The sequence below is a fragment of the Molossus molossus genome, unplaced genomic scaffold (assembly GCF_014108415.1).
Source record: "Molossus molossus isolate mMolMol1 unplaced genomic scaffold, mMolMol1.p scaffold_m16_p_21, whole genome shotgun sequence".
NCBI lineage: Eukaryota > Metazoa > Chordata > Mammalia > Chiroptera > Molossidae > Molossus > Molossus molossus.
The window spans coordinates 22,355,596-22,375,623 of NW_023425357.1; the positions used below are offsets into that span (position 1 = coordinate 22,355,596).

General features: G+C 46.2%; 1 protein-coding gene across 1 annotated transcript in view; it reads right to left on the reverse strand.

Annotated features, from left to right (window-relative positions):
• The window catches only part of CDH13 (cadherin 13), an 840,526-nt gene that overhangs the window by 10,964 nt on the left and 809,534 nt on the right, over nt 1-20,028 (reverse strand). Inside the window, exons 12-13 of the mRNA XM_036275129.1 lie at nt 18,897-19,039; nt 1,810-2,043 (exon numbers count right to left, since the gene is read on the reverse strand). Coding sequence (XP_036131022.1) covers nt 1,810-2,043; nt 18,897-19,039 — 377 coding nt within the window. The remainder of the gene's footprint in view (nt 1-1,809; nt 2,044-18,896; nt 19,040-20,028) is intronic.

Below are 20,028 nucleotides of genomic sequence, written 5' to 3' on the forward strand. Positions count from 1 at the left end.
TTGACTCCTGGAGCATCCCCCTCTCTCTCAAGGAGAGGAGAGACTCTTGAACGAGAAAGTCCCAGCTGGCAAGAACTGGCGGTGATTATTCAAATCAGCTGCAGCCACAAACGCTACCAAACAAACAGCAACCCCTCCAACCAGAGAAGGGCTGTTTTAATTAAAAATAATCAGTGTGACGAAATCCATTCTTTAAAAAGCAATAAAACAGACACACAGGCAAATAGAATCGATAACAGGAGAAAGGCATTATTAATAAAAGGAGATGTGAGATAAGGTCATAATAATGCATATGCGATTTTTAACAGAAAATTTTATGCACAAGTGTACAACACGTTTTCAAAACAGAACGAAATGGGTAATTCTCTCTCTCACTCTCAAAAATGCTACCACGGATGGAGGAGGAGGGAGCCGTGCCGGGGTCAATGGCAGGGGCCGTTTGCTAGTGATGACAGAGTGTATGTCTAAGATGTGAGTTCTGGTTTTTGGTTTTATTTCAAGGCAGGGTGCACTTAGCTATGAGGAGGAAAGCGGGCGAGGTACTGTGGATAGAGGGCTACTTCGTGATTCAACACATGGGCATTTCCATCTTAATAAGGTAGATGATAAGTTGGGCCAAGTTTTGGATTCCACCTGCGCACATGGGAAGATGGGTAGGAAGGGACACGGCTTGCGAGTTTCCTAAGTGAGGGGCAGGGTGGATGAAAGGAGAGATCAAAGTTGAAAGTAAAAGCTGAGTGTTTGACAGAAAAGCCACGGTCATGGTCAAGTCGGCGTGGAGGAGGTCTGCAGCAGGGAACGGGAGCTGGGGAGTAGAGGGTAGACTTTCTGAGGATCCCTGCACCGGTGCTTCTCTTCCCCTTAGTCCTTTGTAAAAGCGAGCGCACCGTGGGCATCTCTCAGAAGTGCTGGTGACAGTTAATGTAGTCACGGTTATTCGAGAGACAAGAGACAGCTGAGCCTCAAGACATGTTTAGGGAGAAGCAGAGGCCCGGGCTTTTGAATGCTGAAGCCTGGGTGGCTGTATGGTATAGAGCTGTACAGTATAGGATGTAAAGCCCAGAGTGTACAGTACAGGGTGAACAGTGTATGTATACAGTATAGAGTACACTGTATAAGGTCTATAGTATATGATATACAGTGTAGAGTGGACAGTGTACGGTATACAGTATAGTATACAGTACAGAGTGTACAATATAGGGTGGATGGTACTCAGTGTACAGTAATGTGTACAGTACAGGGTGTACTGTGTAGAGTGTACAGTGTAGGGTGTATAGTATACATGCTATGGAGTGTAAAGTCAGTACAGGACAGATAGTAAGTGTACTGTACACAGTAGTGTGTACAGTACAGAGTATATAGAATGTACAGTCTAGGGTTTATTGTTTACAATGTATAGTATATACACTATGGAGTATACAGTCAGTATAGCAGTAATGTGTGCAGTACAGGGTGTACTGTATAGAGTGTACAGTGTAGGATGTATGTATATAGCATATAGTATACACGCTATGGAGTGTACAATCAGTATGGGGTAGATAATGTACTGTGTACAGTATAGAAAAGACAAGAGAGGAAACAATAAAGAAAACTTTCATGTTTGCATTGTGAGGAACTGATATTTAATATATTAACAAATTGTACTCATTTGCTGGTGGGAAAATTATCGGTATTTATAAATAACTTGAAATAAACCACTTGAGAACACATGAGAGAGTAGGAGAGGAGACATAGTTTGGGAAGAAACCAAGCCCCGGACACTAGGCTCAAAGCCCCAAGAATAACCAGAGAACGTCTGACGGGACTCACTGTTGATCTTGGAGACCTTCCAGACTCTATCAGGAACAGCTTGTTTATGGATTTCAAATTTGAAAGGATCTGTATTTGGGTAGAGATCCTTGTCGGATGCTCCCAGAATGACTACACTGAGGTTTTTGGCATCGTCACAGACTTCGGCTACCGTGGGGTAGATGAAGGGGGCGTTGTCATTCACGTCTTCCAGGGTGATCAGCAAAGTCCCGGTGCCAGTAGCCGGCGGGTTGCCTGCGGGAGAGAGGGGCGCTGTTAGGACACACTGCACGCGGAATGTGCCGTAGTACACCAGGCACCTCCCCGATGAGCAGGGCTCCAGCCGGGCCAGTGCTCAGAGCCGGCCGACGTGTGCAACGCGCAGCGGTTTCCAAGCCTGTTAGCACACGCAAGGCTTCCGATGGAAGTTCCTCAGGCTTCGCCCTCAGAGCGCTGAGCTTCCAACACACAAGTCGCACTCACACCCTGAAAGTCACTCCAAGAATGGAGCTAACAGATGGACCTTTCCTTGCTTACCGAATCCCACCTGGTACCGAGATGCCCAAGCATCCCCACAGGTTGGCGGTGCAGGAAGGCAGAGATGCCAGGGCAGAAGGCCATGTTTTATATGGACTAGCTCTACACTGACTGGGTAGTTGTAGAGAGAGAGTCCTTCCAGGGTTTTCTTTTGTGAATAAAAAAGGTCTGGCTGGGCTGATGGCGCCATTGGTAGCTGGCTGGTAGGACAGATGGAGATGGGTGGGGTAGTTATGAGAAACCGAACCACTGGCTGGCTAGGGGCCCAGCTGTAGGAGCGTAACATAATCTTTGGGTCTTATGCTTAAAGTCTCACTTTTTCACTATTTCAGCTACTTCCTGAAATGGTTTTCATTTTAGGAAACATTATGTTAAGAAGCCCTTATCATCTTACTCAGGCAATAATGTCTTCCACTTATAGAAAAGGGTGTTTACTCTAATAAGACTTGGCATGATTTCATTTACCTTTCTCTAAATTCATTTTTAATCATCTGTGCATTAGAGATTTGCTCTTGGGACAAAGCATTCATTAATAGTTCCTCATTTTCACCTGGCTGGTGTGGCTCAATGACTGAGTGTCGACCCATGCACCAAGAGGTCACCGGTTTGATTCCCAGTCAGGACACATGCCCAGGTTGTGAGCCCAACCCCCAGTGGGGGGCATGCAGGAGGCAGCCAATCTACGTTCTCTCTCATTGATGTTTCTCTCTCTCTCTCTCCCTCTCCCTTCCTCTCTCTTTAAACAATAAAAGAAAGATCTCTTATCCTTTGAGAGGACCTGGAGGGACCTGGAGAGTATTATCCTAAGAGAAACAAGCCAATCAGAGAAAGACAAATATCACATGATCTCATTTATTTGTGGAAGATAATGAACAAAACAAACTGATGAACAAAATAGACCTAGAGACATAGAAGTAGGGTGCAGACTGACAAACCTCAGAAGAGGGGGTCGGGGGAGAGGGAAGAGATAAACCACAGAACTTATATGCATGTATGCGTAACCATGGACATAGACAACAATGCTGGGGATAGGATGGGGTGGGAGGATCGGGGGGAGGTTATCAATAGGGGAAAAAGGAGAAACATCTGTAACAAAAATAAATTAATAAAAAAAACTAAAAAAAAAAAAAGTAAAAAAGAAAAAAAATACTTCCTAATTTTCTGTGAGGAAAGTTAGAGCCAAATTTGCAGGCCACAAACAGTAAGTGTATGGATTTGCCTTATTCAAGAAAGATTTGATGCACTTAAAATTGTCATAGTCTAATTTTACACACTGGACCTGACCTAATGTCTGACCCCATTTTATTTTTCCTACACTCATTTGCACTGAACCAGACTTACAAGCTTCGTTTTATTCTATCTCCTCCTATGTTTATTTTCTGAAATGCACACTAAGTTTAGAATCAAGTTCTGAATCACACGGGGGCAGAAGGTAGTGACTGTCTGAGCTCAGAGCACAGGCGTCCAGCCCAGGCCAGGCCAGGCCTGTTGGTAAATGATGAGTCCTTTTTATTATTATTATTTTTTATCCTCACCCAAGGATATTTTTCCATTTTTTGTACAGATAGAGTGGGAGGGAGAGAGAGGAAGAGAGAGAGAGAAACATCGACGTGAAGGGACACATCGAGTGGCTGCCACCCGCACGACCAACCAGGGCCGGGGACAAACTGCAACCGAGGTACGTGCCCTTAGGGGGAACCGAACCCGGGACTCTCTGTACCGCAGGCCGACGCTCCAACCGCTGAGCCAAACCGGCCAGGGCATGACGAGTCCTTTTATGATTCAGGCCGTTTATTACTTACAGGGGCAGTCAAAGGATGAGTAGGCAAAGGTGGCCCTTGTGCAGGGACCACCAAAACAACAGGGAGCAGTTGGCTGCGTCACAGAGGAAGGGAGACCCTGGTGCTGATGCTTCATGCTGCTTCTCAGTGGTTTTACTGCCTGCAGCTGCACCCCCGGCTTTCTGCCCGCCCCTCACCAGAACCCGGAAGATGTTGAGAAGCTGTCATCCTCTTGATGAGCCCCCCAGGGGTCTGAGGGAGGCAAGTGAGAAATGGACCGTAGCAGCTCCTCACAAGCCTGTGCTCACAGCTCCGGGAGGCTCACAAGACATGCGGCTAACACTCAAATGGGCTGTGGCTCAACCTGCACTCCCAGCCTGTGTGCATGCCCGCAGAGTCATCCGGCATCACGGGGCTGTCCCCGAATGGACGGGAGGGCGGTAAGGGCATGAGGCTGGAGATGTCCAGCAGGGCACTGGGCCTTGCCCATCAGACAAGTCGCCTGTACTAGTTCCGCGGACTGCACGAAGCCATGGGAAGCTCTTGAGAAAGGCAGTGATCAACCTGACTTGACCTCTTCTTAGAAATGCACGATGGGAGATGTTGGACACTGGAGACCAGCAGTGGGTTGAGTCACGATGTGGGCAGTTTGAACAGGAAGGAAAAGGTCTCTGCTTGGTGGTTAGGCTGTCACGTGAGAAGAGCAGAAGGAATGGGGAATGGGAAGACGAGCTCAGCTCCGATGGTGCTGGTAAACCCTGTATTCAGTGCAACCGTGCGCCAGTGCACAGAGCTAGGAGAAACGCCCGGGCTGAGTTGGCGATAGGGGCGTTGTCAATGCAGATGCTTTTGAAACCTTTCTAGCAAACCAGGTCACCCAAGGTGAAAGTGCAGAATGGCAGGGGGGTGAAGATGGAGACCCCCGACTTAAAAGAGCAGATGACAGCTTGCAGGAGACACAGGGGAGCTGACTTGGAAGAAGAGGCAATGTGTTATGATGCCCCAAAGGATAAGGAGTAAAGAGAAGCAATGGGATCTTGCAAGGAGAATGTCATTGGTGGCTGTTCTTTGGGAGAGGTTTCCATTAGCGGGGAAGGAACCATGTGAAGGAAGCTGAGCGGTGAGTTATGAAGCGGTAAGAACAGATCCTCCTTAGTGGTGCGGGTGGAACTTGAAAAACATCAACGCTCAAAGACGTTCCAGAGTAAACATTCAGATAAATATCTGCTAAGATAGGAACACAAATGTAATCAAGCATCAGAAAGACGACTATTTCTGTTTGTTTCTTTTTAATCCTCACCTGAGGAAATTTTTGCATTTATCTTCAGATAGAGTGGGAGGGAGAGAGGGAGGAAAAGAGAGAGAGAAACATCAATGCGAGAGAGGCACATCGACTGACTGCCACCCACATGACCCCAACCGGGGCCGGGGACATACTGCAACCAAGGTACATGCTCTTAGCGGGAACCGAACCCAGCCTCTTGTCCATGGGCTGACGCTCTAACCACTGAGCAAAATCGGCCAGGGCAGGATGACTATTTCTAATGGTGGCATATCATCGACTTTTGTTAGAGCAAGAACTCGAAGGAAATGCATAATTACTCTGAAGTTGGCTCTCCAGTGTCCGCTTCAGTCATTTGGTTGAGTTCCTTTACTGAAAAATTATTTTCCTCTTTTTAGTGAACTAATTGAATATCTCAGAGGAATCCACTATATATTTGTTCACTCTGAATATATTATGAAGTCGTTTGGTAGAAGAGATGAGAAAGCACTCTGAGCAGCTGAAATATGGCCTTAAGACTCGGCCTTTTGTGAACTTAATTACACCATTGTCTTCAATTCCCCAAGTGCTATTTCCAGGCCAGCCTGGTGATGTCTTTTTCTGAAGTCAAAGAAAATGAGCGTGTTTTTTTTCATCGATAAGGGTAATGAGTGAATTCTCAAAACCCCAGGGAAAGGGCCTCTCCCAGCTTATATGCACAGGATGGAGAAATATCACTATCCAAAATCCAAATGTAATTCAAAATGTAATGATTCTTTACAAGCTCATTTTGCTCCAACAGCTCCAGGGCCCCAGGACGTACCGGAGTGACTAGGTATTCCTGGGCACTCAGCAAAAAATCCCTCACCTCTTCCATCCCCTTTCCACCAGCAACCCCCAGCCCCGAGGGACCTCTCCTTAACCAAATATCAGAGCCAAGCGTGGTTGGGGCTGTGCCCGCCTCCTCCGATTTTCTATTTCAATAGGAAAAAAAAGCCTCAGTTTGAGCAAAACTCCCACGGCAGAGAACTAGAACCACACTTTTAGGGTCAGAGGAAGTCCGATCTCCGAACACGCAGAGAAACTGTCTTCGTTCGCAGGGCCTTTGGTCTTCACAGTGTTAGAAGGTGGACGGGCCCCTGACAGAGGAACTATTCCTATCAGTGGCTCTTAAATGGAACGGGAGGTGGGTTTCCCTCTGGGACTCTGAGATGGTCATGGCCCTGCCGGGAGGAATGCACCCACATTAACACTGGGGACCAGGAGGGGGGTGTTCAGAGACACCAGGGTGCAGCCGTGGGCTCTGCACACGTTCAGAGCAGCTGACCTGGGACACCTTTGCTTTAGATGAGCTGAGGCTGAGGCCCCCAGAGGTTTAAGACGGGCTCCAATTAACCAGCTGAGTCTCGGAAATGTCAGCCTTTACTTTCTATGTTCGAACTATGCAGGTAGATTCTTCAGGGTCTTATTTCTATCTAAATCTCCTAAATCAAGACTTGGGGGTTTTTGAATGATGATGATTATTTTAATCTTTGTTCCTATGAGCTACTTTTTATTGTGGTAAAATCTACATAGCAAAATTTACCTTCTTAAACATTTCTTTACTCTTTCCATTTTAAATCCACACCCGAGGATATTTTTTTCCATTTTATCTTCAGATAGAGTGGGAGGGGGAGAGAGAGAAACATCAACGTGAGAGAGACACATCAATGGGTTGCCTCCTGCACTGGGGACCAAACTGCAATCGAGGTATGTGCCCCGTAACCAGAAACGAATCTGAGACTCTCTGGCCTGTGGGCTGATGCTCTAACCACTGAACAAAGCCGGCTAGGGCTCCCTCCTTATGCATTTTTAAGTATACAGCTCAGTGGCATTAAGGACATTCACGTGGCTGTGTAACCACCACCACCACCATCCATGTCGTGAATGTTTCACCTTCAGCCGAAACTCTGTGCCCATTCAACAGCGCCCAGCCTGCAGCCTTCACATGCGGGGGGATTATTCATTTTGCGTCTAGTGCTCATGCTGCCAAAAAAATGGCAAGACATGGGGGACATGCTCACTATTTGTTTCCTATGGATCTGAATGACAGAGTCTGTTCCGTTCAGAAGACTGCGACTTTAAGACCACAGAGGGGCTTTGACTGCATGAAGCTGGCAGCCTGCCAGGGTCTTCCTGGCACCGGCCACCTCTTGCTCCCATTTTGGCCTTTGTCGCTCCCACTCATCATAGGCGGTTTGGAATACCTCTCAGCGCATTACAGGACCAAGGCAGGACCGAGTGGATCCCACAGCTTGATGTTGAGCCCCGATGATTTAACTTGCATTTGTTCCTTTGAGCTGGGATAACTGCTCTCGAGACAGCCGGGTTGGCAGTCCGAGCTGCGCTCCAGACCGGTTGACAGGCAGGCTCTACCCCTGGTCTGGCCGGTTCACTATTTTACGCTTGGGTTTTTCTGCTCTAGGTTTATTGGGGCAGAGCTGTGCACTTTCTATGAGAAGCAAGATCATACAACTAACAAAAGGAGGATTTATATAGAGAAACTGAGCATCTGCTATTATTTTTTAAAATTGATTTTAGAGAGAGCGGAAATGAGAGAGAGAGAGAGAGAGAGAGAGAGAGAGATTGATTTGTCATTCCACTTATTTATACGTTCAGTGGTTGCTTCTGGTATGTGCCCTGACCAGGGATCGAACCCACAACCTTGATATATTGGGACGATGCTCTAACCAATAGCCAGGGCAACACCTGCTATTATTCAGGAAAAGCCCAAGCAAACTAGATAGAGTGCTGCTTTGAGCATTTGGGGTCCCACTTCCTCATTTCCAGGAAGAGGAAATGGGGACCCAGATCGATTCAGTAACTTGTCCCAGGCTGTCGTCACTGTATCACCAGTTTGAGACCTGTGGCTGGACGACACGGTATTCCCACGCCACGTGCTCTCTGGGCACTCCAAAAAGTGAACGCAGTGATGGGTGATCGTGATGACTCACCGTCTGAGCCAGACTACAGAGCACGGAATTTTACTATTTCGGTGCTTGTGGTCACAGTTGGCATTAAGCATTGGTAGAGGGGGTGAAAGGCAGTCTTCCATGTTTTTCTTATGTACATGAGTACAAGACCAACAATATATTGCTTTTGTGGGAGGCCTACAGAGCTGTACCCAAAAGAGCATGTATTTTTTTTTTTTTAATCCTTACCCGAGGACATTTTTGCACTTATCTTCAGATAGAGTGGGAGGGAGAGAGGGGGAAGGGAGGGAGGGAGAGAGAGAGAGAGAGAGAGAGAGAGAAACATCGATGTAAGAGAGAGACTTGGTTGCCTCCTGTACTTGGACTGGGGACCCAACCCCCAACTTAGCTCTGTGCCCTGACCAGGAATTGAACCTGCAACCTTCTGGTGTATAGGAACGATGCTCCAACCAACTGGGCCACCGGGTCAAGGCTGTTTTTTTTTTAAATCATATGAATTTTATTTAATTCAGAATTCTGACCAAACAGGATTTGCTCACAGCCAAAAAACAATGAGATTTTTTTCTGATAGGTTCCTTTCTTCAGGAAGGAAAAAAAAAATCTTGTCAGTAAGAGACACAATTAAAAACAGTGTGATCCTAATCAAAAAATATATGTGATTAGAAACACATGAGAAAGAAACACACCAAAGCCTAAATAGTGTTTATTCTCCAGGTAGTTAACATTGAAATAATACTCCTCTCTTTACAATAACCATGATTACTATAATAATTAGAAGCAGAATCTCAAAAATTACACAGAAATTTAGAAATATTTTTTCCAATTCTACTTCCCTTTCTTGTCTCTCACTCTTGTGTGTGTGTGTGTTTTACAATGAATTTATATTGAATAAATTTACAGAGTTGTATAACTATTGCCGCTATCTAATTTTAGGACATTTCCATCAGCACCCACCCTCCAAAAAAACCTTGGGCCCATTTATACGAACTCTCCTGCCCACTTCCAGCCCTAGGCCACCATGACTCTGCTCTTTTTCTCTACAGCTTTGTGTTTTCTGGAATCTCTGTAAATGGAATCATGTAAAATGTGATCCTTTGTGTCTGGCTCCTTTTACTTAGCAGTACCTTTCTAGTTCATCCACACTGTAGCATGAGTCTGTGCCCCATTCCTTTTTATGGCTGAATAATACTTTACTCTGTGAATAGACCATGGTTTTTTGTTTGTTTGTTTGTTTGTTTTTTATCAGTTCACTAGGTGATGGACATGGGAGTCCTTTTTATTTTTTTTAATTTTTATTTATTTATTTATTTTTTTATCCTCACCCGAGGATATTTTTCCTTTTTTTTTTTTTTTTTGTACAGATAGAGTGGGAGGGAGAGAGAGGAAGGGAGAGAGAGAGAGAAACATCGACGTGAAGGGACACATCGAGTGGCTGCCACCCGCACGACCAACCAGGGCCGGGGACAAACTGCAACCGAGGTACGTGCCCTTAGCGGGGACCGAACCCGGGTCTCTCTGGACCGCAGGCCGACGCTCTAACCGCTGAGCCAAACTGGCCAGGGCCCTTTTTATTTTTTATCTGTTATGAACAATGCTGCTATAAACACCTGCATACGAGGGACCAGATTTTTACATACTACAATCTCCCTAGACTAGTAAGTTAAGGCTCCAAAGGCATCTCATCAAGAGAGTCCCCGTAGGAGAATAGGGTCCCTGGTCGTGCCACACCTGGATGGCAAGACGGGCTGGCTTCAGATGCAGAGAGTTATGATCTGAGAACTACAGGAAGGCAGTGGGTTTTCTAGGCGTTCGTCCCAAATCTTCCCAGAGCTAGGCCCAGAGGCATGCAGCTCACGTCTTTCCAGGGGAATCAGGAGTATGAATGGGCTATGTGGGCGTCCTGTGCAAAGGGAAGTTGCCTGTACGACAAGTAAAATGCAGGAAGGGAGAGGGAGCAGCGAGGGAAACAGGAAGCTCATTTCTGAGCTCCCCGGGGCTCTAAGCATCAGGACCATCCTCTGTGCTCGGTGGATTTTTGAATTAAAATAGGTTGATTTGAAAAAGCTAATGATATTTTACTCTTTCTATACATGCAATCAAAAACGTTTCTATTTCCACAGCTTTCCATTTCCATCTTGCTTCTATTCTGGGAGCAGTGACTGTGTCTATATTCAGGTCCTCTGCATGTCACGCGGGAGAGAAAAGAACTGTGGGTGAGATGGGGGGTCTGTGGAACTGGGGTGTGGAGCGGGGAGTCCACACCGGAGACACGGAGAGAGACCTTGGCGGGTGTCTCAAGGAAGACTGGGGCCCAAATTCTGGGAGGAAAATCGGAAGATAGGCTGGAGGAGCTGGAGTTCAGACGTAGGTGCCTGAGCAAAGGTTGGGCACCCAGCTGGTTTATAAGGCGTGTATGTAGGGGCAAGATGTGGGGGGGGAGGGATCTACTCCTCAGCCAGTTCCCCCTGTTTTTGTGCATCTGTTGAACCTTCAATAGCAGCTGTGAGCAAATAAATGTCTGAGCTGACAAATCTCAGAGGGAAGGGGGCTGGAGGGATGGGAAGAGATAAACCAAAGAACTTACATGCATATATGCATAACCAATGGACACAGACAACTGTGTGAAGGCAGGTAGGGGGCGGGGAGAGTGGAGAGGAGGGTGTCAATGGGGGGAAAAAGGAGGGACATCTGTAATACTTTCAACAATAAAGATAAAAAAAAGAAATAACAGGGCTCTAAGCTCATCTTCACTTTTGCTTAGTGTGGACCAGGGTTCTTCTCTATAAGGTCATCCCTTGTATTGTTTTGTGCATTCCTATGTTCTATTTACTATGGTTTTTTTAGTATCAGTATTTTACAAAATGTTTTTGGCATTTGCCCCATTAGCCAAGAATCTTGTTGCTTTTTAAATCACAAGCATTAAAAAAAATGTATTGAGGTGACATTTGTCAATGAGTTTATATAAGTCTCAGTGTACAGTTATAATACATCATCTGTGTATTGCACCGTGTGCACACCACCCAAAGTCTAGTGTCCTTCGTCACCATATATTGGACCCCCTCTACCCCCTTCCACCTCCCCAACCCCTTCCTCTCTGGTAACCACCACACTGTTGTCTGTGTCTAAGAGTTTGATTGTTAGTTGCTTTCAGTTTTATGTCCCACATATGAGTGAAAACATTTGTTTCCTGTCCTACTACTCAGCACTAAGAAAAGATAAAATACTGTCATTTGTGACAACATGGATGAATCTTGAGAGTATCATGCTAAGCGAAATAAATCAGATGGGAAAGCACAAGCCTTTTTTAGGATTGCTTTGTTAATAAACATATTGCCAATTTCATTCTATATGCTGAAAAAGTTTCATTGTAAACCAATAATAACAACAAAAAACCTGGTAGAAAATAGCTTTGCAAAACATATTGCCAGGTCTCCATGTGTAATACTTGATGTAGAACCTAGGCAATTATTCATATAATTGGGTTCAGAACTTATTTTAGAAGAGACAGTAATCTGAAACACTGAACTGTTTTAAAAAGTCAACCTTTTGTTTTTAAATTTTTTTTTTATCCTCACCCAAGGACATTTTTTCATTTTTTGTTTAGATAGAGTGGGAAGGAGAGAGAGGAAGAGAGAGAGAGAAACATTGATGTGAAAGGGACACATCGAGTGATTGCCACCTGCACAACCCAACCAGGGCCGGGGACAAACAGCAACAGAGATACGCGCCCTTAGCAGGAACCGAACCTGGGTCTTTCTGGACCACAGGCCGATGCTCTAACCGCTGAGCAAAACCGGCCAGGGCTAACCTTTTTGTTTTTAAATGTCCATTTGCCAACTTCAGAGAAAAGGAATAAAAATAGGGGAAGAGTTGATTTGGAGGTTTAAACATGGTAGTTCCATTTTATTTATTCAGACAATAATCACGTACTGGGACTCTACTCTGTGGCTGGTTGGATATGCAGAAAAACCAACGGTGCAGGGTCCCTGCTCCTGAAACGCTAACAGTGTGGCAGGAACAGATTTGGAAACAGATGCGGAATAGCATCATAAGTGCAGGAAGAGACATGAGGATAAAATGTCACTGGGGCTTGTGGCATGGGGTAATTAACTGCCTGGGGATAGATCGGAAGGCTTCGCGAAAAGATGGCATTTGCTTGTGCTAGAATTGAAACTACTCTGTGGAGAGAGAGAGAGAGAGGGCTGTTCTAGGAGGAGGAAACAGGGTATCTATTTTGAGAGAAGTTCAAAGACTTTTAAGCTGAAGAATCGTTTTGATAAAAGCAGAGAATGCTGGAGGCACAAAAAGAAATGAACTTGAGCGAGGAGAAGGGATGTAAGAGGACCAGCTGGGATGCCAGGGCAGTCCTGGGGATCAACCATGAGGGCTGAGATGAGGCAGTCAGAATGCAGAGTGGAGGCTGGATTCGGGAGGCTGGACCGACAGGCAGAGTTGGATTGGTAGGGGAATGGGTTCTAGCTTGGGGACTATGCAGTTGGTGATGCTGTCACCTGAACTGGGGACTAGGGAGTACAGAGGAAGACCAGCTGAGGGCCACTGTGGCAGAAGGAATTGAGCTGGCATAGATGGGCACTGCAGACAGCATTTTAATGCTCAAGTCAGTTTCTTTTCCCGATGGATGTCTGAGAACATTGTTTAAGATGGTTGATTTGGCTGGTCAGCGTTGACATGTTTGGCTGTTGGGTAGATGGATGTTGGTTTAAATCTCCCTCTTCAGACAGGTAAGCTCCATAAATTGATGCTAATGTCTAAGGTGGCATTTTCTGACACAGAGCCCCACTCTGAGTCAAGGACTCTCCAGCCCACTCCTTCCCTAGAAAAATGCTCGGACCACCAACAGGGTGGTCATCAGATGGATGTCACAGTTTGCCTTGGACACTGATGATTTTGTAATAATAGATTTAGAAAGTCAGTCCATAAGTTCAAGTCAGTCGACTTAAATATTTATTACGTGTTTATGAGGCACCGGGGATTTTGTATTCACCGTTTCCAGGCCTTATAACAACCCAACAGGGTGGCATTGTCCTCACTCTGCAGGTGGGGAAGCTGAGCCAGGGAGAGCATCAGTCACACATCTAGGGTGGCACAGCTCAGCTGGGGCACCTGGCCCCCACTCTCACCAGCCTGCAGGTGGCTCTAATCACACCCTGTCTGCTACCAGGGCTCAAGAGCTCTTTAATTGGGGCGTTTGTCAGTGACAACATTGTAGCTAGTATTTTCCACGTGATTGATATTTTACTGGTACTTGAAGTAACAAGGAATGATGACTGAGTCTTCCATTTATTTTTCTTCCTCAGTGACTATAACAGCAGAGATAAGGGGTGCTACACTGGCTTAATTGGCTTGCCATCACAACGAATGGCTTGGTTTTATCCAAACTAGCATCTTTTAAGCAGAATTAATGTAAATAATCTTACTACATTCTCCATGCGGTCTAGAGCTTGGTTGATCTATACAAAGAGAAAGACCATATCCATTGAGGGCTCTTTCTAAAGTTCGCATTGCCTGGTATCCCCAGTTTGGGGACCATTGTTATTCGGTAGTTCAGTAGTCATTTCATATGGGACTGGATAACATGTTTGTCTCCTAATCAATCTAAATGTATTTGCACAATATTTCAATTTTGAATCAGCTGGCAGGATCAGAACATCTATCACACAGGGGCTGAGGGAAAAGACAGGATGGAACATGATGGATCTCAGCCTAGGAAAAGTCATTCTCTTGGTCCATTCCACTTTAATTTTACAGCTGTTATGCTTGGTTCTGTACCTGTGCCTTCTTGGTAACCCGCATGGCATTTTTCACGGACAGATGCAAACATACTTTCTACAAGTGGCGAAGTCATGAAAACATGCTGCTGAATTGAGCGATAATTGGGCTTGTTTGGTTGCTATCATTCCCTATTCTTTCAAATGAAAATAGATGGGGAACGTGACACTTTTGATAATCATATAAAGACTTAATATAGGCTCTAGAGGATATGGGCTTCCTGGTTCAAAGCATTTCATATGCACTGAGCATTAGGAATAACTAAAAGCAATATACACACACGTGTATGCACACACATGCACACACACACATATTTGTATGTATATAAACATATAATATTTTTCTTTCTCCTTTAAACTCTGCATAGCATGGGTGCTGGGAGCAAGGGCACTTGGACTTAGCTGAGGCCAAATATTGTCTTTGGTGTTTGAAGTCACAATTCAGACTTTCTCTGAGGGCATAAAAGACATTCGATAATAGTCGTGGAATGCTGAACCCTATACAATTTCAGACCAGGAGGAGGGAAAGGTGAGGTTGTAGGTGAGAAGGGGCAGGAAGACCAGCCTAATAGAACCCTGAGCCAAAGGGGCTAAGCCAGGAAGCAGCAGCCAGCTCTGCCTTTGCTGCCCACGACCATCCCCAGTGGGATTCCAGAACACTTAGGAGAAATTGCTTGCGGTAGTTTGCAGCTCATAGAAGACAGTGAGACTAACATTTGACCTTTTGGTGATTACCTGAGCAGGGTGACAGTCATACCGGGATTTGCCCAGTGCTAATTGCTGCTGCTTTGTCTTCTCGTCAGCATCCCCAAAGGGATTTCGTCTTACTGCATTCCGGAAAGTCCTCTCTCCATCTCGGTATTTTCCTTTTAACAGTTATTATCCTCCCTCCCCTTTAAAAGAGGCCGGCAATTCTGTGTTCACTGAAGTCTTTAATAAAAGCATTCCTGTACTCGGAGGCACCATCTTAACCTTTTCAGAAAATCTGGACCACGTCAGGTAAATGATGATATTCATCTCTAAAGATAAAATGCTTGCCAACATTAAAGGTCACACCTTATTAATCTATAGGATTAAAGGCTTTACTCGTCCAGTCATTTAACTGTAGCTAGTCCTGCTTTAGCAAAACAAAAGCATTTCAGTTGTAATGAAACAATGTTGCTAGGCAGTTTGTAGCTCATTTAAAACTGGTAACAGTTTACAAAGAGTCCTGCACATCCTTGAGGACTCCGTGGGTTACCACTTAGCCTCTTTCTGCAGGGAGGGGCTCAAGTGTCTTTTCTTCCCCAAACCCTCTCTAGCCCGGGCATTGCCAATATTATAATGAAGTTTGATTCTAGGATCTGTCTGGGCTAGCTCTGGGGTCCCAAGGTCCAAAGGACGTTTTATTTCTTTTAACCTCAGAACAGGTTTCCAGCCCTGGTTCCAGCTGCCTTCTGCACTCACCACTCCGATCTCACAGTTTCTAGTCGTGAAGAGGCACCTAGAAGAAAACTTGTTGGTGCTGCTTCATTGTTGTTCTGAACTGAGTAAGCAGAGCTGTTTACAAGTTGTGATGTGTCCTTCTGCCTTAAAAATTTTTTTTTCTTTATTGCTTTTTAGAGAGGTAAAGGAGAAAAAGAGATAGAAACACTGATGAGAGAGAACATCGAATGCCTGCTTCCTGCATGCCCCCCACTGGGGATCGGGCCCACAACCTGGGCATGTGCCCTGAGCGGGAATTGAACCGGCGACCTCCTGGTGCATGGGTCGATGCTCAACCACTGGGCCACACCAGCTGGGCTGTCCTTCTGCCTTTATAAGGACTGCAGAGTGTAGGCTTTGCTCTGTTCTCTCTGCAGACACCTTCTCACTCACCTGTCCTGGCCCAGCAGCAGCCAAGGATTGTCCTTCCCGAGAATGATAAGATGCTGAGAGTCTATCTCTAGGGGAAACAGGTACCTAGGGAATACGTGAATGGCTACAGCCTTCCTGGGGAGGGCACCGTAGATCAGGCACATGCTCTCATATAGTCATTGCTTTTTTGGTTAAGTTTTTATTGAAATAGAAATGTTCATGTTTCCGTAAGGGCACAGCTTGAAGAATTTTCAAAATCAAAATACAGCCATATATTCCAATTTAACACGATCAAGAAATCCATCCACAAAGTTACTCTGGAGGCAAGTGAACATAAGTCAAACCCCTTGGCCTAGCCCATGGAGCCTTTCATGACCGATTTCATGACCTATTAGGTCTGTGAGCACCTGCTCTGTGCCAGGCATTGTGATAGGAGATGGGCATTCAACAAAGACCCTGTTCCAACCTTACAATAGTCAGGGGCCTGCCTGCTTCTCCGCCCTTATCTTTGCACACATGGAGCCTGTCATGCCAGGTCCGGTGCTGACTCACTCTTCAGTGTCCCACACATGCACATTTTCAGGCTTCTATGAGAATGACCTACTTTTCTCAGTTTATCCTTGACCACTCTGTTTAGAGATGCCCTCAATCAAGAAGCTCCCTGTGACCACCCTAAGCCTGGAGGAGGGGCTCCTCTGGGTTCAGTTCCATCCGAACGGTTATGACATCCTACCGCAAGCTTTGTCCCTAACACACTTCCCCAAATAACTCATCTCGCTGAGCACGAAGCCCACGTGTTATTCATCTCTGAGCCTCCAGGAGCAAGCACAGTGCCCAGCTCTCTGTGGGTGCAGGTCCACGTGCTCCTTCATCATGTCAGCTTCCTCCTCAAGGACCTGTGGGGCCCGGCTGGTGTGGCTCAGTGGTTGAGCATTGACCCAGGCACCAAGAGGTCACTGGTTTAATTCCTGGTCAGGGCACATGCCCAGGTTGTGGGCCAAATCCCCAGTGGGGGGCAGGCAGGAAGCAGCCAATCTGTATTCTCTCTCATTGATGTTTCTATCTCTCTCTCCCTCTCTCTCTCTTTTTTTTAAATTTTATTTTTGTTATAGATGTTTCTCCTTTTTTACCCCATTGACACCCTCCTCCCCATCCCCCACCCTGTCCCCAGCTTTGTTGTCCATGTCCATTGGTTATGCATACATGCATATACATCAAATGACTTGTCTGAATTTTGAGATGCTTTGAAGGTATGACTTTTCCACCTATATCCAAACCCATTGTCTACATATTCAGTGGATACGCCTTTTCTCTTCCTGCCTCTTCCCTCCCATGCCTACTCCCTTCCAGTTGTGCTTCCTCTGCTCTGTGCTCCTGGCATCTCCACGTCCCCGTGCTGCCACTTATCCAAACCCTACCCGTCTCTCAAGGCCAACTCAAAGGCTGATGTTATGTTGACGCTGTCTCCACCTATTGCATGTCGCACTGATGACACTTCCCAGACATGCTCCCTGACTGGGTTTGTGTGTGAGAGCCCAGCCTGCAGAGACTCTTAGTTCACCCACTGCTGAGCCGAATGAAGGCTACATATAAAGAGCCCTATGCGTATTCATTTAGACGATAGGACTCAAACTAAATTTCCAGCTTTGAACACACCTGGCTCTTCAGGGACCATAGGGAGAGCAGAACCTCGTGTGTGCTTGATGCAACAGACATCTTGGCTTAACACGCCCCCAGAACAACTCTGCCCCCCCATCTCAGTCAATGGCAAATCCTGTTAGCTTTGTGTCCGAAATACACAGAACACCCCCACAATCAGATCTCCCTTTATCTCCTTCCCCGTTACCAGTCCAAGCCACCATCTCGCCTAAAGTATCATGGGCATCTCTCTGCTTCTCCCTACATGTGATCCCAGCGGAGCGATAGAATGATCATGGCACGTTGAACTCTACTCAGAACGTGGCAGCCATGTTCCCTGTCACACAAAGTGGACACCAAGGATGGCATGGGACCCACACCACCCTACGTGACCTGCCTCTCCAGTCCCTTCACGCGTCACCCACTCTCTGCTCTGGTTTTCATTTCTTTCATGTTTCCACTCAAATGTCACCTATTCAGCGAGGCTCTCCAGGGCTGCGGAGTTAAAATTATAGCATCCTGACATCAGTTATCTCTTTTTCCTATTTTCCTGTTTCATACATAAGTAGTATGCTTTTCTCACCCCCCCCCAAAGTTTATTATGTATTTTACTCAATTTTCTTCCTTTCCCCCAAATCCTGCCAGCTGCATGGGGACCGTCATGTTCGTGTGTTCACTGCCATATGCCTGGCCTGTGCAGTGGCGTCCGGCACGTGGACCGTGAGGACTCGCTTTTGAATGAGCAGCGATTGTTTTGTGAGTATGAGGCTCCTAGCAGAGCGCCCCTGACGTCTTTTCACGGTAGCACATCATTGTAGGATGAAAGCTGGGCAAACAATTTGGCTGTCAGGGCCAAGGATGTCATCTGGAACTTTCTTTCAGCCTGCATTAAGTTAAAGACTCCCCCCGCCCCACGCAGATAAGAGCAGGACACCCAGACGACATCAGCATGGCTCCCTAACCCACTGCCTGCCGGAGATGGGACACACTGAGCTCGCTGCTGTGACCTCTGAGGACACCCAGACGACGTCAGCATGGCTCCCTAACCCACTGCCTGCCTGAGATGGGACACAGTGAGCTCGCTGCTGTGACCTCTGAGTCAACAAAGACCTGGGAATTCCAGGACTTGGGGATATTTCTGACTCGCTGTGTGTTTCTACATTAGCTTTTCTGCATCCCGTGTACGTACAGTCTTCCTAAAAACATCGCCAGCCATATCAGAATCAATGTTAAACGTAAAAGTATATTTATAATGGAAAAGTATATACTCAATGGCATTTAAAGATGTACTCACCACTGTCGATGGCCAGGAAGAGGGCAGTGTACACACTGTCGTGGACGAATGGGGATTCGCGGTCCAGCACCGCGGTGGTGTCAACGGTCCCATTGATGGGGTTAATATTCAGCCAGCCTGCCGGGTCCTTGAAAACAGAATACCTGGGGAAAAAAAATCCCTAACAACATTAGATGACATTAAAAATAGATTCAAGAAATTTTCGGAGTGCTGGCACAAGTTCCTATGCTAAGGGCCAGATGATCGAATCTTAATACAAATCCAAAAATATCACTACGGTTACAGTTGTTCATTCAACTTTTACTTTTTTTTTGATATTTTGTTCAGATAGAGTGGGAGGGAGGGAGGGAGGGAGAGAGAGAGAGATAGAGAGAGAGAGAGAGAGAGAGAAACATCGATGTAAAAGGGACACATCGAGTGGTTGCCACCCTCACAACCCAACCAGGGCTGGGGACAAACTGCAACTGAGGTACATGCCCTTAGCGGGAACTGAACCCGGGACTCTCTGGATCGCAGGCCAATGCTCTAACCGCTGAGCCAAACCGGCCAGGGCTCCAGTTGTTCATTCAGAAAGTAATGGCTGACTGCCAGCTGAGGGCCTGCTCTGTGCTAAGTATTTTGCACTCGAGCCTCCTTTATTCTTCATGACAAGCCCTTGAGGATGGAGCTCTTACCTGCCCATTTCTCATGGAGGCAGAGTTCATAGCTCATCTCCCGAGTCCACGTCCAGTTTTGTTTCACTTACACCTTGAATGTACCTCATGCAAAGACTGTGTGGGAGGAGCACTGTCATGAAGGTACAGGGAGGGCACGTGGACAGTGGGAGGAAGGAGTCATTACCAATATGGAGGGTAACCCTAGGGACCTCATACAGGATGCAGCATCTGAACTAAGACAGGAGAATGGGTGGGATGCTGTCAGGGAATGAGAAGGCCAGTCCGGAAGAGACAATGATACAGATTGACACATGGGACAGAGGTATTAACCAGAATGTCAGTGCCACGAGAGCAGAGTTATCTGTTCACTGTTATGACTTTAGCTCCTACAGCATTGCTTCGCACATATATGACACTCAATATATAGTTACTGAATGAATGAATAGGTAGATGGTTGTGGTTGGAACATACTTTCT